The 24480-nt window shown below is 49.3% G+C and overlaps 10 protein-coding genes across 10 annotated transcripts; 5 read left to right on the top strand and 5 right to left on the bottom strand.

Moving 5' to 3' along the window:
* Positions 1-142: 142 nt before the first annotated feature.
* On the top strand, positions 143-592 carry UA08_02955 (hypothetical protein; the record flags this gene model as incomplete). The annotated part of the gene is made up of 1 exon (XM_020265054.1): positions 143-592. The coding sequence occupies one exon, from the start codon at positions 143-145 to the stop codon at positions 590-592; it is 450 nt and encodes a 149-aa protein (XP_020122188.1).
* A 153-nt stretch (positions 593-745) lies between these two features.
* UA08_02956 (hypothetical protein) lies at positions 746-1900 on the bottom strand (the record flags this gene model as incomplete). Its single annotated transcript, XM_020265055.1, has 2 exons — positions 746-1567; positions 1640-1900. 2 exons carry the CDS (start codon positions 1898-1900, stop codon positions 746-748), a joined length of 1083 nt encoding a protein of 360 aa, XP_020122189.1.
* A 341-nt stretch (positions 1901-2241) lies between these two features.
* On the top strand, positions 2242-3589 carry UA08_02957 (Diphthamide biosynthesis protein 1; the record flags this gene model as incomplete). Its single annotated transcript, XM_020265056.1, has 2 exons — positions 2242-2377; positions 2430-3589. The coding sequence occupies 2 exons, from the start codon at positions 2242-2244 to the stop codon at positions 3587-3589; spliced, it is 1296 nt and encodes a 431-aa protein (XP_020122190.1).
* A 218-nt stretch (positions 3590-3807) lies between these two features.
* On the bottom strand, positions 3808-10386 carry UA08_02958 (hypothetical protein; the record flags this gene model as incomplete). Its single annotated transcript, XM_020265057.1, has 8 exons — positions 3808-6733; positions 7308-7544; positions 7602-7793; positions 7853-8389; positions 8447-9137; positions 9194-10006; positions 10064-10244; positions 10309-10386. The coding sequence occupies 8 exons, from the start codon at positions 10384-10386 to the stop codon at positions 3808-3810; spliced, it is 5655 nt and encodes a 1884-aa protein (XP_020122191.1).
* Positions 10387-11164: 778 nt separating this feature from the next.
* UA08_02959 (hypothetical protein) lies at positions 11165-12608 on the bottom strand (the record flags this gene model as incomplete). The annotated part of the gene is made up of 4 exons (XM_020265058.1): positions 11165-11337; positions 11396-11510; positions 11865-11878; positions 12404-12608. The coding sequence occupies 4 exons, from the start codon at positions 12606-12608 to the stop codon at positions 11165-11167; spliced, it is 507 nt and encodes a 168-aa protein (XP_020122196.1).
* Positions 12609-13023: 415 nt separating this feature from the next.
* On the top strand, positions 13024-13684 carry UA08_02960 (hypothetical protein; the record flags this gene model as incomplete). The annotated part of the gene is made up of 3 exons (XM_020265060.1): positions 13024-13073; positions 13137-13253; positions 13357-13684. The coding sequence occupies 3 exons, from the start codon at positions 13024-13026 to the stop codon at positions 13682-13684; spliced, it is 495 nt and encodes a 164-aa protein (XP_020122197.1).
* An 879-nt stretch (positions 13685-14563) lies between these two features.
* UA08_02961 (putative protein W) lies at positions 14564-18233 on the top strand (the record flags this gene model as incomplete). The annotated part of the gene is made up of 8 exons (XM_020265061.1): positions 14564-14756; positions 14816-14831; positions 14898-14920; positions 14992-15113; positions 15332-16778; positions 16831-16927; positions 16983-17768; positions 17858-18233. 8 exons carry the CDS (start codon positions 14564-14566, stop codon positions 18231-18233), a joined length of 3060 nt encoding a protein of 1019 aa, XP_020122708.1.
* A 500-nt stretch (positions 18234-18733) lies between these two features.
* On the top strand, positions 18734-19719 carry UA08_02962 (ATP synthase subunit 5, mitochondrial; the record flags this gene model as incomplete). Its single annotated transcript, XM_020265062.1, has 4 exons — positions 18734-18904; positions 19041-19355; positions 19462-19551; positions 19606-19719. 4 exons carry the CDS (start codon positions 18734-18736, stop codon positions 19717-19719), a joined length of 690 nt encoding a protein of 229 aa, XP_020122707.1.
* A 527-nt stretch (positions 19720-20246) lies between these two features.
* Positions 20247-21232, bottom strand: UA08_02963 (putative maintenance of ploidy protein mob1; the record flags this gene model as incomplete). The annotated part of the gene is made up of 4 exons (XM_020265063.1): positions 20247-20488; positions 20548-20681; positions 20736-20829; positions 20890-21232. The coding sequence occupies 4 exons, from the start codon at positions 21230-21232 to the stop codon at positions 20247-20249; spliced, it is 813 nt and encodes a 270-aa protein (XP_020122710.1).
* A 607-nt stretch (positions 21233-21839) lies between these two features.
* On the bottom strand, positions 21840-24387 carry UA08_02964 (hypothetical protein; the record flags this gene model as incomplete). The annotated part of the gene is made up of 3 exons (XM_020265064.1): positions 21840-22735; positions 22792-23799; positions 23853-24387. 3 exons carry the CDS (start codon positions 24385-24387, stop codon positions 21840-21842), a joined length of 2439 nt encoding a protein of 812 aa, XP_020122709.1.
* Positions 24388-24480: the final 93 nt, after the last annotated feature.

Here is a 24480-nt window from a genome sequence, read left to right on the forward strand (position 1 = left end):
CGGCCGCTTATCGATAAGGAGAATCCATCCCATAAAGGCGCGCGCGTCTTGGCGGACTCTTCCTTCTCAACTTGACACTTACTTTGATCTCTTGACGAACTGCGTATACCACCACTATATACTTCATTTTGTGAAAAGAAAAATGAGCTCCGTTCAAACAATTGCCTTGCCTCGTGCTGCAGCACATCCTCTCCGACGAACCCTCCTCTTCTCCACCCGCCGCTCGTTCACATCGTCATATAACCGCCGAGTAGCCGAAGACAACAACAGCAACAAGAGTCCTTTCGGTGGCGGACCAGCACCTCCACGACTTCCAAAGGAAGAGCAGGAGATTTTCGAGAGACTTCAAAGGCAGTCAACAGGCGCTTTCAGCACACCCAAAGTCAACCAGTCCCCCGATTCGCAAGCAGCCGACCGGGATTCGTCGAGTAAAGAAGAGCCGTTATACCCGCATTTACGGCAGGCTGCGCAGCCCGAATTCGAAGGAGAGAAGAATCCAAAGACTGGGGAGATTGGGGGCCCTAAGAATGAGCCTTTGCGCTGGGGTCATCAAGGGGACTGGAGCTATAATGGTCGGGTAACGGACTTTTGACCTTTGCCATGGCACAGGAAAATAAACGTGATTAAACGAGCATGTGTGCAATTTTTTTCTTGTTGGACAGAAAACAGCAATCGTTATGTACATTGATTAGGTGACGACCGTTTTGGTCATCGCATATTGTATTTTTATTCATTTGACGGCAAATCAAGGGCAGCTTTTCTCCCTCGCTATGCGCGCAAGCGTCGCTTTGCCTACCCTGCTATCGTTAGCACGTCCGAGTTGATCGCTAATCCATGAACCGATCCGAGACATCTCTTCCAGATCTATCCCCGTATGCATGCCTAGGCTGTGGAGAGTATGGACCAAGTCTTCGGTAGCGACGTTGCCAGTAGCACCCTTGGAGTAGGGACATCCGCCGAGACCACCTACACTGCTGTCAAATATTCTGACACCATGTTCAAGACCGACGACAGTGTTAACAAGGGCCTGTCCGTAGGTGTCGTGGAAGTGAAGCGCAAGGTCACTATTGGCAATGCCAGCCGCAGAAAGCGCTTTCAGAAGCTCCAATGTGCGAGGCGCAGTACCCATTCCAGTGGTGTCAGCAACCGACACCTCATCGGCGCCCATTTCCAGCAGCGTTGCGGTAATGTCAGCGACCTTTGAAGGAGCAACGTTTGGTCCTTCATACGGACAGCCTAGCGCAACAGACACGTAGCCACGGACTCTGATGTGCTTTTCCTTGGCCAACGCCACTATTGGCCGGACTCTCTCTAGAGATTCAGCAATCGTGCAATTCGTGTTCGCTTTGGAGAAAGCCTCTGTTGCCGCGGCAAATAATGAAATCTCGGTCGTTGTGCTGAATTCCGGATCGCCCTTGGACCCGGCTGTTGCGCCTTCTGCATCCATGATCTTGACGAGATCCTCCAGGCCTTTGATGTTTGGAACCAGATAGTTGTACGCAATTTGGTTATCTGAGTGAGGGGGTTTTTTGATGAGATGTTGGAGTATCTCAGACGTGCTAGCCATCTTCAAACCATGCCATTGTTAGTATGCCGAGCTGGTTCCATCGTATTAGTTAAATGTAGTTAACTGACTTACCTGCGGCACCCATTTCGCAGGCACAAATGACCCTGCTTCGATGGTAGTCAACCCGGTTTTTGCAAGCTTACTAATAAGCTCTAGTTTAGTTTCTAGCGAGATTGACTTCTTTTCATTCTGTAGCCCATCTCGAGGGCCTACTTCGACGATGCGAACATGGTCCGCGGTTAACCGAGCTTCAGTCGCGAAGTGACGAGCAGCTCGGGGGCGCGCAGTTTGCAAGGGACAGCGGAAGAGTAGACGGGGCTTGAATGTCTGCATGATGCCACTTTCCAGCCTCCAAGTATGACAAGATATTGAACCGCACTTTGTATCGAAGAATGCGTGGGCAACAGCATTCTGAGCAGAGAACGTCAGTGTCAGACAAGACAATGCGGAGAAGTAGAGCTTAGTCAGGCCTTATCGGCGTTAGTTAGCTTAGCTATCGCCGCCCCACCTGTGCCGCCTTTGGATTTTCTACGGAATTTCTGCTTTGGTACAACTGCCACCACCTGCAAGCCTGCATACACGTTGCATATTCGCTCGAAATATAGAATCCGTCTCTAGGGAATTTTTATTTTCCCGTTCTATTTCTTCTACTCTGCCCTGGCTGACCTTAGATAATGGAAGACGAAACTCCCGCGGCGACGCCCCGCACTTCAACCCGGCAGCCCAAGAAAAGATTCGTGGGTAGACGTACAGCAGATGCGCAGGCACTCACTGAATCTTCAGGCAATACCGACACGAGCATGCAAAAAGGTACGACTCTTGCTATATGATCACAGCCTGTCAGTCTAACAAACCTGTTCAGCCGCCGCTCGAAGGCCACCTCGCACCCTGAATCGTGTCCCTCCAGAGATTTCCGAGAATCCAGATATCCTAGCAGCCATTGAGCTTCTGCCCAAAAACTACTCCTTTGAAATCCCCAAGACCATCCACCGAATCCGCTCATTGGGCGCCAAGCGAGTCGCATTACAATTCCCCGAGGGCCTGCTCCTCTTCGCAACGACAATATCCGACATCCTAACCGAATTCTGCGACGGCATCGAAACCCTAATCATGGGCGATGTCACCTACGGCGCTTGCTGTATCGACGACTACACAGCGCGCGCACTAGGCTGCGATCTCCTCGTCCATTACGCGCATAGCTGCCTGATCCCCGTGGACGTCACAACCATCAAAACCCTCTATATATTCGTCGATATCAGCATCGACACCTCCCACCTCATCGCAACGCTCGAGCGCAACTTCCAACCAGGCAAAACCATAGCCACCGTCGGCACAATCCAGTTCAACGCGACACTCCACGGCCTCAAACCGGTGCTCGAACGGGCAGGCTTCAAGGTAATAATCCCGCAGATAATGCCCTTATCAAAGGGCGAAATCCTAGGCTGCACCTCGCCTCAGCTATCCGAGCACGAAATCGACGCTCTCCTCTACCTTGGCGATGGCCGCTTCCATCTCGAATCAGCAATGATCCACAACCCCAAAATCCCCGCATACCGCTACGACCCATACTCTCGAGTCCTCTCGCGCGAGACATACGAGCACGAAGAAATGCACACCCTGCGCCGCGACGCCATTCAAACCGCGAAAAACGCGAAGAAATGGGGCATCATCCTCGGCTCGCTCGGCCGGCAGGGCAACCCGCACACCATGGCCATGATAGAAAAGCATCTACAAGACCAAAACATACCATTCGTAAACCTGCTTCTGAGCGAGATTTTCCCCGGGAAACTCGCTTCCATGTCGGATGTTGAGTGTTGGGTGCAGGTGGCTTGTCCGCGGTTGAGTATTGATTGGGGGTATGCGTTTCCGCGTCCTTTGCTTACCCCGTACGAGGCCCTGGTGGCTTTGGGGAGTAGGGAGGATTGGGATAGGGCTAATAATGGCGTTTATCCGATGGACTTTTATGCTAAGGATGGTCTTGGGCGGACGCGTGCGGAGCAGGTCTCCTCTATACGTGCATAGAGATTGGGAAATATGGAAAAGAGGATTGATTATATATAGAATGAGACGAATGAATCTGGTAGAATAATATTTCTCATAGAATTCTTTATTGTTTGATGCTACCAAGCCCCCTGCTCTTGTTGTTTCAGATAACCACCATGTCTATCCATGAGACATATGACAAGGAAGACAAAAGATAATAATAGTAGTAATACAGGAACTCTTGAATTTTCCCAAAATCATCCCTTGTTATCGGCATCCGTACCATCCGTGTTACTATCGCCACTGCTACCTCGAAGAGAAAGCATACTCTTGCTAGCCGAGTCATCTGTTGTGGTGGTACGTTCTGCTGCGCGCCATTTCGTGACTGCTTTTTCAACATCATCGCACATTTCACGCGTATCGCGAATAATACCGCCTTCATCAAGTTCCCAGGGATGAGAGCTAGGTCGAGGTTCATTCGGCTTCCTCATTCGAAACGCTCCTCCAAATCCACGTTCTCGCTCTGGAGCCGGATTGAACATGACGGCATTCGCAAACATGCGAATCAGCTCTTTCTCTAGCTGAGATGAGTTCACAATGGCTTTTGGTGGGATGAGTTCAGGTGTCTTCGCTAGCCAAGCTGTGTTCTTCGACGGAGTCCCCGTTGCAGCAGGATTAGGTGATTCTCCCTCAGCAGCTGTGTTGACTGCCTCAGTTGCTGCAGCGATAGCCTTATTCCCATGAGTGAGTGCCGATTTGATGGATTTCAGGTCTTGTGGTCGATAGATTAGATCCTTATACCCCGGTGCTTCCCTCTCAGTCAACGGTTTCGCAAAAATTGAAGCATGCTTATGAGCAGCCACATCATTCATGATTGGCGCACCGGTTCGAGTGAAGTTACGAGTGCAGTAAACGAATTGCGATGAGATGGCGCGAGTCGGTGTTGGATGCGCAGTATCAACTTCTAAAGCTTCACTGGCGCCACGCTTACGTTTGGCCCTCGATTTCACAGGGGCCTCTTCAGCAAGACTAGTTGCCGCAACTGCTTTACGCCGCGTACCAGCTCTTGTTTCCACATCGACATCCTCTAATACACCAGCAGGCGTGGATGGAGCTTCGTGCTTGATTTTGCGTTGAGTTGTTACCGCTGTATCCGTTGCCGATTCTTCATCTCGAGAGGCAATTGATCTTGCTCTGCTTCTGGTTGACGTTGTACTACCAGCGCGTTTGTTTCCCAACACAGCCGTCGATTTATCGCTCTTTGAAACCACCGTTTCGGCACCAGAGGGTGCTACACTTGGTTTCCTGCCACTGCGGGGCCGTTCAGTCTCGGGTTGACCGCGGTTGTCCCGTGGCATGGTCTCTTTAAGAAGGGACTCCGCGGGCTCGATTGGTGAAGAGGCCGTCTCACTGATCGGGCTAACATCTTCGGGCTTTGGCCGTGAAGGGGACCCGGGAGTCTCGGGGATATTGATGTGCAGAGTTGGAGTGCGCTTCCACGGTGTAAGTGATCCAGCGGTATCCATTGATGGACGAGGTGGCCGAATTTTCACGTCCACAGAGATCGATGGAGTCCCTGTGAAAGGTGTTGTTTGTGGCTGCTGCTGCATTTGCGCCACTGGCGTTTGCGTAGCACTAAGAAGTGGAGCAGGGGTAAAGGGCACATTGCTTTGAAATGCACTAGGTATTAGTTTTCCAGTAACATCCGTTGGCGGTATAAGGTTGCCTTGCTTTAGCATCGTAGGCCGGTTAAGCATCGGTTGGGCGCCAGATGGCGACGGTGCATTTGGAGTGGCCGGAACAGATGAGGACGGAATGGGATGTGCTGTCCACTGCTGAAACGGCTGCTGTGCTTGCGATAGCTGTGAAGTCACTGGAGAACCGGCAGGAACGGGGGTTCCCTTGGAAAAAGCTCTTTCACCTATTTGAGCATGACGCTGGTTTGTAGGTGTAGCAGGTAGACTTGTTCCTTGCTGTGCCTGAAACACGATTGTTGACCCGGCAGGAAGAGTAGGTTGACCACGACTCGGTGCAGCGACACGAGGTGCAGCTTGTGGAGGTGGTGGTAATCGTTGTGGTTGCTGGGGAGGCGGTGGCACTTTGACTTGAACCTTAGGTGACGCCTGTAACGATGCTGGAGGTTGTGACGCCAATGGAGTGCCTTTTCCATTGACGGGTGCTTTGAGAGGGGGTGTGAAAGTGACGGAAGGGGGTGCTTGAATTCCGAGTGGTGGTGGTGCTTGCTTGATAGTCTGCTGCTGCTGTTGTAGCATTTGTTGTGACTGTAGCTGCTGCGGCACAACTTCCGGTAGGACGGGTATAGATGGTGGCGGCAGCTGTTGTTTTTGGACCCCTTGAATTGACGGCTCATGGCCTGGGAGTGATGGTATAGGGGTAGTTGTGACTGGGGCTACCAGAGGCTGTGTTGTTTTGTGTATTGGTATTGGTATTGCCGGTCGAGATTGTAGATCAACCTTATGTTGTTCTGGAGGTTTTGCAATCGTCGAAGCCACAACTTCTGCGGTTTTGGTGTCGTCTTTAACATCAATATCCATGTCCTCATTACTTGGCTGTGCAGGAGTCAGGCCTTCCGGAACCTTGGCTCCTTGCGGAGCAGTCGCCACAGATTCCTCGACGGCATCCTTCTGGAGTTTCTTGATTTCTTCACTGATATCTCTGTACCTCTTCTCTTCATCCCGAATCTCCTTTGTCACTCGATCTTTGTACCGTGCGTAGAGCTGCGAGACCACTTCTGGGACAAGGGCAGTATGCGACTGGGGAGCACCAACACTGGCAACATTACCGCTGGCGATCTTGCGCTTCTTGGGGTTTGTACCGGCCCCATCCTGTAAATGACCAGTTTTCTCGCCGGCCGACGAAGGCTCGTCGACGCCTTCCTGTAGTAGAGTCGTATAAAGCTCCTCGAGAGCCTGTGGGCTTAATCGATCGGTATCAAAAGCGGCATTGTCCTTGATGAATTGATTCTTGCGCAGGGTGTCCGAGATGGCGGAGAAGTTAGTCGGTCGGCTGCTGAGTGACGCAAGACATTGGAAGAAGAGAAGAGATTCAAATGGTGTATAGGCCGACAGCGGCGGCATCCCCCATTGCAAGTCGGAGTAGCCACTCACGAGGGAGGCTTTATTGATGGGAGCCAGGATGGTGCAGTTTATGAGCTGACGTCTCCTAGAGAGCTGTGTTATTTATTAGGCCCAATCTCTTGCGTGTCAATCGCATTTGCTCGCCCAGAAGAAGCACGAAAAGAGTTGGAGCCACGAAGAGGCCACAATAGGCACAAGCGCCGACCGACCGACCGACCGTGAAGCGCGCGCCTGTCACACCGCCACGCAAAAGAAAGACGGGCTCAAGGGCGAAGGCAAACAACAAACGGAAGAAGGATGGAACAAGAAAAATAGCAAAGGAGATAAATAAGGATGATTCAGAGACGCGGCGGATGACGTTTGGGTCTGATGCGATGAAATCGGGCGTGGCCGCGTTCATTCACCAAAGCTTGGAAGGGCGAAAAATCGCAAGGCTCGAGAGCACGTGACACGCTGCTTTTTCCTGCGAAACGGAGCGCAATTTACGGGCTTGGAGCTCACGGGGGGGGTGAAAAATTTAGCGTTTCGAAAAAGGACTAGCGCTGTATGTGGTTATATGTTGATCCAGTGTAATTTATGTAATTTTCACGTATCCAACGAAAGCATATGTATACAAGTACTACACTATATCAAAAACCAATCACCACCATCATCTCGACCAAAACATGATCTTCTGATCGAAATCCTCATCACTCAAATCCTCAAACTTCCTCCAGTCACCAGGACACATTATCTGCCACAATTCCCTTGCAACATCCAAATCAGTGATTGCATCGGCTCCTCTTCCAAGGGACTGGAGCAGCAATCCGCGATTACGGCGGGCACGTGTTAGCTCGGCAATAAAGTGCAGATGTCCGCCCGCAGTGTATATCTTGATGGCCTGGTTGAGTAATATTCTGTTTCACACCATTAGATTAGGGTTGTTAGCCGGCAAGATGAGAGGGGATACTCACAAGGCTGGCTCGAAATTCTCAACTCGTACCAAGTGAGAAGCAACTTTGACACAGCTGTCTGCAGTACGGCGGTGGTTATTGCCTACGGTTGATTTGTACTGCTGCAGACAGCGCTGGTGGAGCAGTGAACTGTCGTCGAGTTTTCCTTGGGCGAATTTGACGTTGCCGTAGCCCAGGAGAAGTTTGCCCGTACTATGTATCGAAAATTAGCATGTAAATCAACTATCTTTGGGAATGAATTCAGTCCTTACACAAAAGAAATCTTGTCATCGCGTCCGTATTCCTTCTCTCGATCTGTCAGCGCCTGAGAGAAAATCATCTCCGCCTCGTTGAGCCGGCCCTGGGCCAACGCTGCAAAGCCAAGATTGATGAGGGGCATAGAGATACTGATCGATGTTGCATCTTCCATGCTTTCAAAGAACGACTTCGACTTGAGAAAGCATTTTTCCGCTTCGATGGTGTCGTTGTTCTGGAAATAAGCGTTTCCCAGCTCGTTCCAAGAGACACCGACTGTTTGGTCTGTACCGCCGCTGGGCTTCTCTTTATAACTGTCTCGCACAAGCTCGCCGAACTTTTTCATGTTTAGTAAAGATATTTGCGGGTTGTTAGTATGCAAAGCTTGAACGCCACGCTCGTAAATTATGGTTCGGCGACAGATGGCCAGTTGGTCAATTAGATCTTGTGGAGATGAAGCATCTTGATTCTCGTCACCCAAGGCATCGCACAATAGTTCTGCTAGAAAGAGGAGAGGAATGGTGTCGTCAAAGCGACCCCACATATTAGTGTTTCTAGAGAGAAACATCAGCCAAGGAAATTCGGAGGTGAAAGCTGTAGCAGCAACTTACGATGCGGCATCAATGAAAAGCTTCGGGCCATCCAGATGATTCTGTGTTAGTTTCGTTGGTACCTTAAACCTTGAAAACAGATTTTGGAGTTTGAGGATGTGAGAAAATAGTTCCTGGCATCGAGCCCACCGGTATACTTCGCTTCCAAAACTAAACTTCTCATATGGCCAGACAGCAGAGAGGAAGGAGAGCACAGAACTAAATGCTTTGCTGAACTCGTAGTCTGTCATTCTCGCCCTCACTGCGTCTTGGATGAGCCGATGTATGGTGAGTGTCTTCTGCTCCTTGTTGCGTGTAATCAGGGATCGTTGCATCAGCTCTGTTCGAGCGTTGTGGTACTCGGTGCTCGTTGATGGGTAGTCCGGCCATGTACCTGCGGCCGGGTTTTCCTCGAGAATGTACTCCGGGATACTATCTGGATCGAGGAGGGACATGGCCTGCAACAAGACTTGACTGCCTTCTCCCAGCTGTTCCAACGCCCACACAGACGCAATTGTATGCTCGTAGCCTGCGCGAGCTTTCGAGGGTCCGAGTTTGAGACTGAAAAGACTTGCATGAGTGCTCTGATCTTGAAAACGGCTTAGAAATTCAGAGAAGGTTAGATTTTGACGTGTAATTACACCAGCCATCTGGACTATGGCCAGGGGAAGACCACCCAGAATTTCAGCCACTGCTGTAGCATTGTTCTGCTCTTCGTCGCTCAGATTTGTTCGACCAGTCAACTTGATAGGAGCTTGGCTCCCTCACCAGCATCGAACGGCGGCATAGTCAATCCATCCCTGTGAGAATAAATGTTGGATTTCACAAGAGGATCGCGGCTTGTGATCAGTATTGAACCGGAAGCGTATACTGGCAAGTAATCGTCAAGCATATCGGTATCCTCCACATTGTCGAATACCAACAGCCAGGTGGCCTCGTTCTTCGATTGAGTATGTCCAAGCTGCTTATATGATATCACAGGATTTGCAAGCCATCCCAAGACAGCATCTCGGGTCAAGATATGATCTCTGGATTCTAGAGATTCTGCCTCAACAAGTCCAAGAGCGACTGCTGCGAGGCCAAAGCTTCGAGAAACTTTTGTTGGATCGTCGGCTGAGATCCAGATAATCGCATCAAACTTGTCCCTGGATCTATAAACAAATTCAGCCGCAACCTGAGATTTGCCCATGCCGCCTGGGCCGCAAAGCGCAAAAGTTCGCGGATGAGTACCGGATCCTGCCTCGGACAATTCAGAATCATTGTCGTTCATGGGTGAGAGATATTTTGCAAGGTCCTTCAACAGTTGCCCCTGGCCGGAGAAGACACTATTCCGGCTGAGGGGCATCACAAAGCAGGGTAGCTTTGTGTCCATTTTATCAATGGAAAAGTCCGTAAGAGCAGGTAAAAGGTGAAGACTGCCAATTGTAGAGCCTGTAGTGCCTTTCGGACTTGTATAAACTGAAAAATGCCTGGGGCCCGATGAGCTTCCGTCCTTGGAAGTTATCTTTTCTGCTTGTTTCAGTGACCCTGTGCTTGACTTGCTTCGCACTGTAGATTCGCCAAGGCCGATGGGGTTGAAGTCTGTAGGAAATATCATGTGAGATGGCACTTTCTTTGTTTAGCGTCTATCCGACTCACCCTCCTGTGACCTCCTTTTCCATGTATCACGGATCTTCTTCACCGCCGTTTCAATGAATGAGGAAATCGCGGTGGACTCTGCGCTGCCACCTGCAACGCAGCATATACTTGCGTGGTCTGACTTGGAAGGAAGCATCTGTTCGAGCTGTGTGTTCGTTCTCGCAAAGCGCTCATTGACCAGCTTTTTACCGTGTTAGATTCCAGCATGAATAAAAGGGGAAAGCCTAAGTTAGACACGGACGAACCATTACTTTGGAGCCAAACATGCCTCCAGTGCGGGTGCTTGCTGTCTCGAATACGCTCAGAACTGCAAACTCAGCCATAGCTTGTTCGAAGTTGCGACAGTCATTTGCCAGGCCTGTGGCTGCCTGTCAAGTTATTACATGTTTCGCCTTTGACTTCAAGAATGTCTTGAATATCAACGACACGTTCGACCACGCATTGACGTCTTCCGAGCGCGAGTGAGGGCATGCAAGCAGAATGATGCCGGCAATATTTCGGAGAAGAGGCCTGAAACGTTGAGGATTGTGATAGCGAATACACAAAGCTTAACTCTTTTGTCAACAAAGAAGACATGGATCATCAGTATGATGAGAGAAAACTTGCCCGTTTTAGGATGATCGCGCCCGTGCTGTGCGCAGCGAGCAATACGGGACAGTCATTCAACTGAAAGGTGCTTTGTTAGCGCTCAAGTACACAAGAAGCGATCAAGCGACAACATGCCTCATTGGATTTTACAAGGTCTTCCAAAGCAACAAGGAAATCGGCACCGGCCGTCTCAACGTGTCCCCAAGCGAAAGCCTGATCTTTGGTGGCAAGGTCATTTGGAAGGAGAAGATGCCAATATCAGGAGCAGAATCCGCCTGGATCGACTTTGGCCAGATGTCTTGGTTCATGTCGCTCCACTCGCTTGGAGGAGATGTCCCAGCTCAGAATTGCGGATCAGTGCGACAGAGCGCACCAATTGTGCTGATCCATTGCGGGGAAGGGTATCCATGCATGAAGAGAACCTGGCATTTCATAGAGTTTTCCGCTTCTTTTAGTTTTTCGACACATCGCAAGGGATCCGAATACATATCAAGAGTTCTTCTCCCGTCAAGCTTATCGAGGGTGTGCAAACGTTCCCTGGATGTTGTTGCCGGGTAGCTCATAGTTTTGTAACCCATTCTTCAAATAGAGGCCGAGATCCTCGAACACATTTCCGGGGTACAACGTGTCTTGGATGGTTTGTTTGGAATGGGAGATGATGGCTTCGGCGTACTCTCGGGGTGTGACTATACTCCCACGTTAGTACTGTTCGACATCCCAGCTACCAGCAGGGGGTGCCCATACTTTGCGGCCTCTTGGTCGTCTGAGTCATCGGCCTGGAAGAACGCTCACGCGAGTCGCTCGAGACTGTAGTGATAGGCGGATCGTCCATTCTTTCAACGGAGTCTCTGGATAGTATCTATGAGATCGGTACATTGTCCAGGATAATGCATAAGAGGGCGGCTATATTATATTTTCCATCGTAGGGACACATGAATAATAGCGTATCTATAGTTAGTTAATCAGGCTAAAGTCATGCACGCTGGGCTCAGTCTATTTTTCGCGCTCTGCAGATTTCATGCCAGATGGGGACTAGAAGAACAGCACAACGTCGTGAATGCTTTCAACATCACAGGTTGTATTCATGTTTTCACTCAATAATCCTGCATTTATAGGGCGTTCGGACCAGCTGAATATGTTGAAGCCAATTCCCAATCGCCGGGCCGTGCCCACTCAGTCCCCACCCGACGAAGCCACCCGTAGCCATCCATACATATGAAGTATACCCTGCATATATATATATATATATATATTTATAGCTCTATGACTATACCCTCTTCTGTGATTGAGCGCGTAGTTTGCAGCCACAGTGAAGGTCATGTCCTGGCAGATGCCTAGGTAACTGCGCACCAGCTTGCAGAGTTAAGAGTGTGTGCGACGAAGATGGCCCTTCATTAGGCTGAGACTAGCACCCTCTGCCCCTTAAAGCGGACCCTCTAGGGCGCCACAACGTCAGGTGCGAAAGGAAGATGGAGGATTTCATTTTGTAGGCGTGCGTCTGGAGATCGCTGTATCAACTATCAACGAACCTAGCGTTAGTCGCTTAATTAACCCTGGCATGGAACCCCTCCCCCTTTTTTTCCCGCTCGCCCCTACTACTCCCTGCGACAATTGATACATCGCTAGATATATGCGACGGTAATTTACGTATTATATACACTGGCAGCTGGACGTTGGTATGAATACGCGTGGGGTACGGTAAATTTCAGCGCCCTCCACGCAAAGCGGCGGCATACCGCGTACGGAACGTACCAATACCCGCGCTAACACGGGTTGAGGTGTCTGTCCATCGCTGGCTGCTTCCTCCAGGCCCGCCTGCCTCCTTTAGACGGCCCCAGTTGGGTTGGCAGCTAAATTCACTCGTCTGCGCGTTTCCTCGACTTCCCTCTTGTTCAACCTGAGAGCATTCCCAGTTCTTGCGCCTTTTTCTCTTCTGATACTTGCTATCCCCGGCCATTGTTACGCTACCGCTTGCTGTCCCTCCCTACCACCTTGTAATTATACACCTATAATATTCGTCCATCATTCATACCATTTGCCGCGATCGTCGCTCTGATCGTTCTGTCGACCTCCAATCCTCGCGTGCTCGCATTGACTCGGTGATCTCAGCTGGCTCTGGTTTCGCGAAAAAGGAAAGCAAACGTCAAAATTACCGATTTCGAAATCTAAAAGCCTCAGCCCTTAACTCTCGAGGCGTGCGGGGCCAACCAGCACTTTATAAACCTCCACGGAAATCCGCTCCAGAAAAGCTCTACTGTCTCATAGTCTACCCCTCTCGTCATATCGGAAAGCGGTGGATTGGCCTTCTCGTTTGGGCGACGATATACATACTGCCTACATTCCACGGATTTCTCGGGAAACAACCTGGAACAATGTCGGATACAGAGCAGGAGTGGAAACCTAATCCTCGCCGGCCACAGTCGTATGTTTGAGCTCTTATATATATATACACGCTATCCCTATCGCAAAAAAAAAAAAAAAACAGTGTTGCTGATTTCCCGTCTCGATACAGCACCATGGCGCAGGCTTTCTCTCTTGCACTTGATAGCGCTTTTATGCTCGACAGTGATGTCGACCAACTAACACAGTCCATTGAACAAAAGTAAGTCCCCCGTGGATGCTTTGAAAAGTTTGGTCGGGCGTCAAAATAGATGATAGGCTCAAGGCCTTATCAGGACAACGGTTAACTGAGCTTCACTGGATAGGAAGCAGAGGATGACCATCCAAACACGAGAGCTTGAAGCCCTTCAAGCCAGGATCCGCGAAGCCGAGGAACGTTTGAAGGAGGGAAGGGTTGCAAAAGAAGCCTCGACGCAGAACAGTGGTGACGACAGCGACCAAAGCACTGGCTCAGCACACCAGCAAGGCCGAGGTGAGAATGAGCTGGCCCGGGCCCTTTCTCCCACGTCGTCGGCTCTTTCCGATGAGAATCAATCTGATGAAGGCGCTACAGATTCCGACACTTCCGCAGCGACTTCTAACGACATGTATGAGCCAGAAAACGGCAACAAAGCCAAATCGCAGGCGCCATGAAGATACTCGAAAACAGCCATAACAACAACAGTAGTTTTCCGGCGCCATGTGTCTCCCTGGATATTCCACCATGATTGCATTTCGGTAGTTGCGAAATGTTCGAGCCGTGTCAGATGTGTTGATTTTGGTAGTACGCCATGGCCTCGATAGGCTTCTTGGAACCGTGCTCAACATTCTCCGTTGACTGTGGAAAGGGATCGTTCCTTTTCTTTTCGGTGCCCCATACTACTGTCGCTTCTGCCTTATTAATCCTTTCTTTGTTCTTTTCATCAAGGATACACTTCATTGTCTTTTTAACTGATATTTTTATCATGGCGCGGAGTCGGGCAGGCCCTCTCGTTATATTATTTGCATCGTTGTCTTTTAGCAGGCCAAAGAGACATTCGCTTGATCTCCTATGTTGTTACTAGTTAGGGACTATCCTTATATGCCTCACCCGTTGATACCAAATATAATATAATATACACTGTTTTTTCTCAACATCAGACTGTGCAGGGATCGTCTAACTTCATGCTCTCAGAAAACATGCGCGATGATGTCGCCGTGCCTCGGGCTACACCAACTTATGTGCGGAAGGGACGTTTTTGGCAAGCCGGCCTCTATGTGTATATCGCAGAAAAACAGGGAAGGCCGCTATCGATAAGCGGGAAGGAGCTCTAGACCCTCCGCCAACGCCGCTGAATGCGGTGGCTCGTCTACCTCTACAACCGAGTTGCTTTCTTTCTTGCCTTCTCTTTTGGAGCTTTCTTTCCTTTACCTCTTGCGCTGTTCAGTCAGTCAGTCAGCTTCTGTGGCTCTTTGGCATTATCTCTGTGTTCTCGTCTCCACGTTGTCGACAGCTCCGTCCTCCCCCGCATCCCCTCTGAACGAGCCCTAGCCATGGTTGTGGTCAACGACGTCGAGTACCTGTGCGAGGAGGAGAAGAGATTGCAGGAAGATCGAGCGCGAAAGCGATACTGGAAGAAATGGGGTCCCTATGTGGCCGAGAGACAATGGGCGACTGGTGCGTCTTATATCTATGCTCCTCATAAGATTGTCGATGATGCAATCACGGCCACAGGCTTGCTTGTTTGTACCTGGAGAGATCCGACGGCTGATATTCTGTGCCTTGATTTTAATTTTAATCTACAGTGCGCGAAGATTATTCGTGAGTAACTGTCATTGATAGTTGCGAATGCCTTTCCATGGTCTGAAAGCTGACCCCTGCTTTTAGTGAAAATGGCGATGCATGGAGTCGTATGTGTCGCGCCTCCTCGCGCAGATGGACGAATCCATTGCTAGTCGACTCGCTGACCCTGCATATTTAGATTTCTCGCACGATCATGCCCGGTCTAGAGCGTACCGATGGGGTGAAGATGGCATAGCCGGAGTCTGTGACACACACGGTCAACTCAATATTGCATTTTCATTCTGGAACGAGAAAGAGTCGGTGCGCCAAGTTTGCTCACCGAAAGATACGCAGCGCTAACATTTTTTTTTTTTCTTTCTCCAGTGACTTTCTCAAAGAACGACTGTTCGGACTTTCAAATCCCCAGGGAAACCATGGCGAGAGTATTAAAGAATGCCATTTTCATCTTGACAATACCCCCTCGGTGCGTCGTCGCGTTCGCTGGCTAGATGCTTTCATTGACTAATTATATTTCGCAGCATTCCTACATGAAGTACTTGTACAAGTATCCCCAGAAGAAGTTCCCTTACCAAGATCTACTTGACGAAAATGCGCGTCGCGGAAAGCAAGACCGTGAATATCAGCTTCTCGACACAGGCGTGTTCAAAGAAAACAGATACTGGGACATCTTCATCGAGACGGCCAAGGAAGCAGATGATGAAGAGGAGCTGTCCTTCCGAGTTATTGCCTATAATAGAGGTCCCGAACCGGCACCACTGCATATCATCCCCCATGTGTGGTTCCGCAACACGTGGACCTGGGGTTGGGAAGACAAAGAGAAAAAGCCGATTATCAAGCAAACTGGCCCTCTCACAATTAAATCTTCGCATCACACACTAGGAGATCGTCATGTTGCCTTCTCCCCGTCGCCGTCATTCAATGAAAACGAGGAGGACATCCAACCTCGTATGCTCTTCACAGAGAACAACACCAACAACGAATTGCTGTATGGGACGAAGAACAACGTTCCTTACGTTAAGGATGCATTCCACCGGTACATTATTGACGAGGAGAAAGAAGCTGTAAATCCAGATAATGAGGGTACCAAATTTGCAGCCTGGTATGCCTTTGACGAGGACGATGGAGTTCCGCCTGGCGAGTGCGCTGTTATCAGGTTCCGTTTCTCTAGGAAGAGCGAGGATTACGTTAATGAGGAGGAGCTTGATAACGTGATTGAGCAACGAAGAATAGAAGCAGACGATTTCTACTACCGCATCAACCCTCTTCCGATGGCCGAAGATCTCAGAAATATCCAACGACAAGCACTGGCTGGAATGCTGTGGACAAAGCAGTACTATCACTTCATCTGGGACCAGTGGGCTAATGGCGATCCTGCCATGATCCCTCCTCCCCCCGGCAGGAAAAACGTTCGCAACCAACGATGGAAGCATATGTATCTAGACGATATCTTATCCATGCCTGATTCATGGGAGTATCCTTTCTTTGCAGCATGGGATACTGCATTCCACTGCATTCCATTGGCTATGGTCGACCCTGATTTTGCAAAGAGACAGCTTGATCTGCTCACAAGAGAATGGTACATGCATCCCAACGGCCAACTTCCAGCTTACGAATGGAACTTTGGAGATGTGAATCCACCGGTGCACGCTTGGGCGGTTTTCAGGACGTTCAAAATCGAACGTAAGATGTACGGCCGACAGGATCTTGATTTCTTGGAGCGCGTCTTCCAAAAGCTACTGCTGAACTTCACCTGGTGGGTTAACCGCAAGGATGCGGATGGCAAGAACGTGTTCGAGGGAGGTTTCTTGGGTCTCGACAATATTGGTCTTTTTAATCGTTCCGAGCCTCTTCCAACTGGTGGAGTATTAGAACAGGCTGATAGCACTGGTTGGATGGCGTTTTATTGCCTCAATATGTTGAACATTGCTTTGGAGCTTGCAAAACATCGTCGTACATACGAGGACAGTACGTAGATGACACCTTTCCTATTCAAATTAGTTTCTACTGACATTCTTAGTTGCGTCCAAATTTTTCGAGCATTTCATCCTCATCTCCGATGCCATGACATTCAGGAACCAGGATGGAGAGACTTCCCTTTGGAACGAAGAAGACAGGTAAATCTTAACAACCTTTTATAGCTTTATTTGATAGCTAACCAAGTAACAATAGTTTTTACTATGATGCCATCTCTTACGGGGGTCCCTGGACCCAGCAACTCCCTGTTCGGTCACTAGTCGGTTTGATCCCACTGTATGCGGCCTCGACACTCGAGCCGGAACTTATCAACGCTTTCCCATCGTTCAAACGACGACTCAATTGGTTCATTGAAAACAAGAATGACGTTGCAGAACGCAACATTGCCAGCATGCGCCACCGCGGTAAAGGAGATCGGATGCTCCTGGCTCTTGTAAGCAAAGATCGTCTGGAAAAGATACTTCGACGTATGCTCGACGAGACGGAGTTTCTGTCAGACCACGGCATCCGCTCCTTGTCCAAGTACCATGAGAAAAACCCATTCTCAATGGATGTAAATGGCCAAAAATTTACAGTCGGATACGTCCCCGGAGATTCGGACAGCGGACTGTTTGGTGGCAACAGCAATTGGCGTGGCCCAATTTGGATTTGTGTCAACTTCCTGCTGATTGAGTCTCTCTTGAGGTTCTACATGTTCTATGGCGATTCTTTCAAAATTGAGTGCCCGACTGGCTCTGGAGACTATATGCATTTGGGTCATGTCGCTGAAGAACTTCAACACCGATTACAGCACTTGTACGTGAGAGACTATGATGGCCGTCGTGCTATCAACAATTGCAACGATTTACTGGACTTTGATGAACACTGGAGAGATTATCTGTGGTTCTATGAATTCTTCGATGCCGACACTGGTCGAGGCTTAGGTGCATCTCACCAATGTGGATGGACTGGACTACTCGCCAAGATCATCCATGACACCGGGTATGTCTCACTATAACTTTTACTTTCTCTTTCCTTTACTTGTTTCTGCTGGCGTTGTACGCAGCGAATAACTAACTATCTGTTAATAGTCTAAACTGTCGACTACCGCAAACACCTCGAACACCAACTAGTACGGCAGCGCATTTCTTCGATGATGTATTTCATCGTTCTGCAAAACCACAGCGGCCTGGACAACGCTGGCTGCGACGGTCTTCGACGAGTCGCTCAATTGGAAATCGCAGTGATTTTGAGTCTGTAATCAACGGAGATGCTGGTGGAATCCCAAATGAAGAAGAAGCCGTCTCGACCAATGGCGCACCCACAAATGGTGTCGGTCATGTAGAGGATCATTTTAGTACCTATGTGGCAGATCAGCTCGGTCGCGTGCGAAACCGTGCGTCATTGGCTGCCTATGAGGACGAGTTTCATACGCAGATTGATGCCAACGGGACAAATGGCCATTAGAACGGTGCCTGTTGGATTGGACTTTGGACTGTTTTCAAGAGAAGTAGTCATGGTATAGACGCATCAAGATCTAATGAGCTGTGTCTCTTTTTCTTTCATTCACATGTGCGGCTGTAAGGTCAAGAAGCAGCGCAGGCGATCTAAAGACATGTAGCATGGAAATGGACATTGAATTTTAAGACTATAATCGAATACAATTGAATACAATTGCACGGCGAACTAGCAGTAGTTATGGATGAGTATGAGTAGAGACAAGTGGAGCGAATGCTCGGCGGAGATTGGCGGAACGGCGAGTTTCGGGACCGTCGAGCCACGTGACTCTGCCAAAACGGAGCGAGAACTTCGGAAGTTGTTAAACTCACCTCCAAAAACCAGCTTTGAAAGAGACAAGCCGCCTATTGAATCCCCGCCAGGCCATCCCCATTGCCTTCTCCCCTCCCCTCCCTCAATTGATATTGATTTCCTCCTCCTGGGGAAAGTCATCTCGAGCAAATCGCGCCATGCTGTCCTCCCGCGTTGTCGCCCGCGCTGGCCTTCGTGCCTCTTCCAAACTCCAGATCTCCCGATCCGTTGCTGTCGGTGGATTGAGAACGTACGCTGCTGCCGCCGCCCAGGATGTCCGGCCTCCTGTTGCTCTGTACGGCGTTGATGGGACCTATGCCAATGCTTTGGTATGTAAGGGCATTTCACACCGGGGCGCTTCGGCTATACCGACCGACGTGTAGTCTCTATCCAGCCCAGCTCAACAGAAACTTTTTCCGTGACGAAACCCTATCTAATGGAAAACTAACCATTGCATGAATATAGTACACTGCCTCCGCCAAAACCTCTTCCCTAGACCAAATCGCCAAGTCCCTCTCACAGCTCGGCGACGTCTTCAAGAAGGACCCCAAGCTCACCACCGTCCTTAACGCCCCCACTCTCACGGTCAGCGACAAGCAAAAGATCATCCAGGAGCTGCAGCAGGTTGCCGGCAGCGACAAGGGCGATATCATCAAGAACCTCCTCGGTGCTCTTGCTGAGCACAACCGATTGGGTCTTTTGGAGGGCGTTATTGAGAAGTTCCAGGTCTTGATCAGCGCGCACAAGGGCGAGATTGAATTGAACATTACCAGTGCTCAGGTATGGATCTGCAAGCGGCCAGCGCCTTATTTCTTCTTTTTTAAAAAAAATTATAAGACAAGAGAAACGCGCGAAACGAGAAGTGTGAGGCTAATAGAACTTCTAGGAACTCGACAACAAGACCATCCAGCGCATTGAAAAGGCCGTTGCCAAGTCTGAATTCAGCGGCGGCAAGAAGCTCAAGGTTGTTGCTAAGGTAATCTCTTTCTCTTCTTTCCTAGTCCATAGAAGTAAACTGACATAAAAACAGGTCAACCCCGACGTAATCGGCGGACTCATCGTTGAAATCGGCGACCGTACCATCGACCTCAGCGTCTCCTCCAAGATCAACCGTCTCAACAAAGCTCTCACCGATGCTGTGTAAATTAGTGATAACTATTATTATTATTTCCCTATATTCCAACAATCTTATCATCTAAAGAAAAAAACCCCAGGACAGACAAAAACAAACTTCTTGTTACTACTAAGTAGATTACTGATTGAATTTGAACCCGCTTTCATTTGTTTGTATATGTATTATATACTAAGCTATGTTTCATCATAATGTTCCGTTTCCAATTTTTGGTGGAACTTATTATAGTGTTGATTCAGAATTATCGATGAAATGTACCTAGATCAAGTGCTCATCAAGGAGTAAGTATTATTGAATTGAAGAAAAATGAAATGCTGTTCAAAATAAACCATCCTCTAAGATATTGTGCCTAGAATAGGGAAAAAAAAAAGACCCTCGTAATAGAGAATGAATGTCCACATAAGAAAACAAAACGCCGAGTCTCAGAAGAAAGAAAAAAAGAATTAATATGAATCCATATGCGATGCAGTCAATCAATATAAGCAAAATTTCCACAATTTCTTGCATCAAGGCTCGACTCAACCCGACGATGGTCGATTTCAATCACTTCTCAACATGCTCTCTACCAAATCCCCCAATGGACCCCAAAAGTCCTTACCGCTGGAAAGATTGTGCTCGTCGATAAATAACACATAATGCTTAAAGCTTGTATTGAGATGCGGCTCCAGACCAAGCTTCAAAATCACATGGTAATGGTGGCAGTAAATATGCGCGTAAACACGATATAATCGCTTGAATAATTGGCGGATTAGGGAGGGGAATGCTTTTGGGAATGGGACGCCTGTATCGTGAAATCAGTATCTTATTATCGAATTGCAAAGTTAAGAAATGGAACAATACCGGTTCGGCTGGGAAACATTTGTTCGTTATCAATGTTTCCTTGAACCCAGGCCATTAAATGTTCGATGTATTCGGGCGCGGACATTTTTGTTGGTCGTTTATAGTTTTCCGAGTCTTGCCAGAGATATTCGAACCTTTTTCAAGTCAGAAACCAGTCATGGCAAACATTAAACATCGTGTCAACTCACTCGTCTGTAGCTTTCATCTCGGGACATGATTGCGGCGAGCAAAATTCTGTAATAGAGCCATACAGCAAATTTATTTGGTTGTAGAAGTCGACAACTACATCATACCACCGAGTCAGTAAATCATCAACCTATAACGAGACAGAAGCAGCCATACCATTCACGGCCAGCCATTCATTCACATCCTCTCCCTCCGGCAATTTGACCGCTTTTCGCAAACTACCACTCCCCAATGTCTCCTCCGCGAACTTTCGTAATTGGTAGCTACTTGTTCCTCTCGTTGAGCGCGGCTTGAAAGGGCCCTTGGTTCGTGCATTGCTAGGCGGAGTCAGTATTGGTAGGCTACCTTTGAGAGCGCGAACCGCAGCTGATAGATAGGAAGGTGGCTCGACGGGCAAGTCGTGATGACGGGCATTGATTGTCTGAATGGATTCTGAATGGCTGAGGCCGCCACTACCACCAGAGGCGAGGCCAGTTTTGTTTGTCCAGCTACTCAGCATCATGGGCAATGGTATGGGGTATTGTGTGCTGTGTTGTGCTCTGGACGAAGGGGCTGAGGGAATGAGGGTACGCACATGGTATTCATAAAGGAAGCCATCTCTATTTTGACGTCTTTTAAGGCGATAACCGGTTTGGGATACGCTGGATATTGACTTTCTTCTGGAATGTATGCGTGCGCCTCGGTTCTGAAGAATGCAGTGACGCTGCTGTTTAGTTTAATCTGTCCCAGCGTACGGATTAGAGTGGGTGGTCTAAACTCACGGACGCAAGAATCTCGCCGTCAAATAATCAGGCAAGAATTGTATCAACAAATCTTCTTCAGGTGAGCGATGAATATTTCGAAACTGGAGTGATTTCTCAGATGTTCAGCTATCTTGGATCTTGACGTAGTTGAGTCTATTCGCCGTGCTTTCCCCCGCCAGATCGATCTGCGCGTTGCCCCGGTGACAGCCGGTCATGTGACCCAGCATGTATATAAAATGGTATATCGTGAATTTAGTTACAGCAAGCACATCAGATGAAAGCAAAGGAACGTGGTGCCAAGTACAATAAGGGTCAAAAGTTAATACATAAGAAAAAAGACAGACACTTTCTAACCCACCCATTTCATATCGAGTATCCTTCGTTTTCCTCAACTAATGGCTCTCGAACCGTTTCACCGTAGACGGTTAGAGGAATAGCAATCTCAAAGGACTCGCTGGGCAAGTTTTCTAACGCAGAAAGGACCGAGCCCCGCTCGTCTTGACTAATCAATTCTAGGAGCCTGCTGCCAGAAGTATGTGCATCTGCATCGTGCTTTGAATGGGTCGTAACAAATTCAAAACGAAGATCCCAATCCAGCTTTATGCCGGCCGTCAAGAGCGTCGGGGTTGCCGAAACCGGGATCGCAGGGCTAAACACCACGCGCGTAGAAAACAGCGTATTCTCAAAGTAGGATGCATAAACACGCCGAGTGGCACGATGTATGCTTGTGTTAGACCGCAAGGCTAATGACGGGTCGACCTTCTCAGACGTCTCCAAAGTCGCTCTCAAAGAAAAGCACGGAAGTGCTGCGTCTGTAAAATCAATAGTAGCGAGAATCGTCTCTCCTAGTCGATGAGCAGGACGGTTCAAAACCACTTCGGCAATGCGGCGGCCATTCCGCGCAATATCAAAGCGATTGGCGCTGCGGTTGGTACTGGTGACCTGGTTACTGCGAAGGATGGCAAGATCAATAGCGTCTTTACAGGACGATGGGTGTGGCCCATGAGCAGTATATGAATGTCTCTTTTCAAGAGTCGTTGTCTTCGGTGGCATCGGGGTGCGAAGGTTTTGCGTTTGATGTTTTTCTAGGAGTTCGTCTACATACGACAAGAACTCCGGCGCTGTAGTCCAGGTCGGACCACTGATACTTTTTTCCTTTTGAACTGGACGCGGTCCGGTGCTGACCTTTTGCACGCGTGCTTCGTCGCGCAAAAGGACGTAGGGCTGCGTAAGATCGTGACCGAGAACATCTCCTTGGTCTGAAACGTTTTGTCAGTTCCATTGATCCCAGTAATGCTGTAGTCAGAAAACTCACCATTCACACCACTAAAGACTCGAAAAGGGATATTGACACGATTGACTTGTTGAGATTCCTTCGGGCCACTCGGCCGTTGTGTGCCAATCACAAGGTTATAGGATATTTTGATCGCCTTTCCTTTGTGGGTAGCGGGCAGGCCTCTAGGCAGGGTGAATGAGAAGGAGTATGATTTTTCCTCCCCAGGACCGAGTCGGAGGTCAACAAACAGAAGAGACTGTGGCGTCGAAAGCAACGGAATCGAGTTCGAGTTTGCAACACCCCTCATATCCCTGAGACCTTCGAGGTCACCGTTTGAAAGTAAGCCGCTTATGGACTCTTCAATGGCATCCCATCCAAATGCACCTAGGAGTCCACCACTCCGACGGGGTCTCTCCTTGCTACGATTAGTAGTCTGGCCGCCAACAACACCTTTACGTTTCACTTCCTCAAACACCGACTGATTGATGAGGGAACCGTCAACCGTAAACGATGCGCTTACCTGGGCGTAGCCCATTAGTAAAGTAAGAAATTCTTTTTTGCTCGCAATTGGCTCCAAGCTTGAGTAATGTCGCCGATGTTTGGCCATGTTAGCCTTTGATCGGTTTCCGCCATAATTCGTGTATTCGGAGTCCAGAGTATCCGTTGAGTTGTTGCTGGCTGCATAAAACTCTCCACTGCTTCTATTACTCCCATTGACGCTCGAACTAGAAAGTATCCTTGTCGCTGGGGCCAAATGAGCTTGTTGTGTAAGGGATGGAGGCTGCTTGGGTAGCTGCCGCGACGCCGTTCCATCGTTGTTTGCCATGCCGTTGGATGATGCATCGCCGTCAGCCTCACTTGCAGGATCTGGGCTCATGGGAAACTTGAAATCATTAGGTATTGGTAAAGGTCTCGTGCGGGTGCCTCGCAATTTTCCTGCGCTGATTGGACCGGGTTGGCTGGCTCTGAGCGTCTCTTCGGCTTCCAGGCGCGGGCTTAGAGCCGACTCTGTCGAGGGATTTCCTCGAATGGGAGATCTACCGCCTCCTAAAAGCAGTCAGTAAGTAAAAGAAGATATGGTATCGCATCTACCACCGTACCCGAAGGCAAGAAATCCTCCAACCCACCTGCCCGGTTAGGAGTAATCTGTAAACTAGCAGAACGCCCATGAGCCCAAGGTCCTGGGCGTGAAAATTGTGTCGAAACTGGTGTTTTCTCCAGCGCACCCCCATTGTCACTTTCTATCGAGAGGATCGATACCGATCTTTTGTGCTGATGATTCGGGCCATTATTTAAATGTGACGGCGCATGAAGAGGAGGGAAGCTGTGAGACCCGGTCAACGGAGAGCTCAGAGAGGCGGAGACACGGTGGGATCCCAACGCCGGTCGACGGGGGCTCGATGGAACGGAACGTCGATTGCCGCTGAAAAAGAATGTAGGCGAGGATTTGGCGGGCAAGTAGCCATCAGCGTTGAGTGATCGAGATGTCCTGCGCTGATGCTGGGGATGAGGTGTACTCGGTTCCGACTCGGCTATCTCTGCGACATTCTTGAAGGTAATGGTGCACTCGACATCTTCACCCGCAAAGACTGTCTGTTCTTTCCATTTCACGAACACTTGGAGGTCCGATGGCATGGCGACCATGGCAGCTTGGTCTACCACATGGGTGGTGGTGGATGATGGTTCGGCTTGCGCACAGGAAAAGGAGTAGCGGGGCTAAATAAACGC

This window comes from Talaromyces atroroseus (genome assembly GCF_001907595.1).
Source record: "Talaromyces atroroseus strain IBT 11181 chromosome Unknown scaffold_2, whole genome shotgun sequence".
NCBI classification, from domain to species: Eukaryota; Fungi; Ascomycota; class Eurotiomycetes; order Eurotiales; family Trichocomaceae; genus Talaromyces; species Talaromyces atroroseus.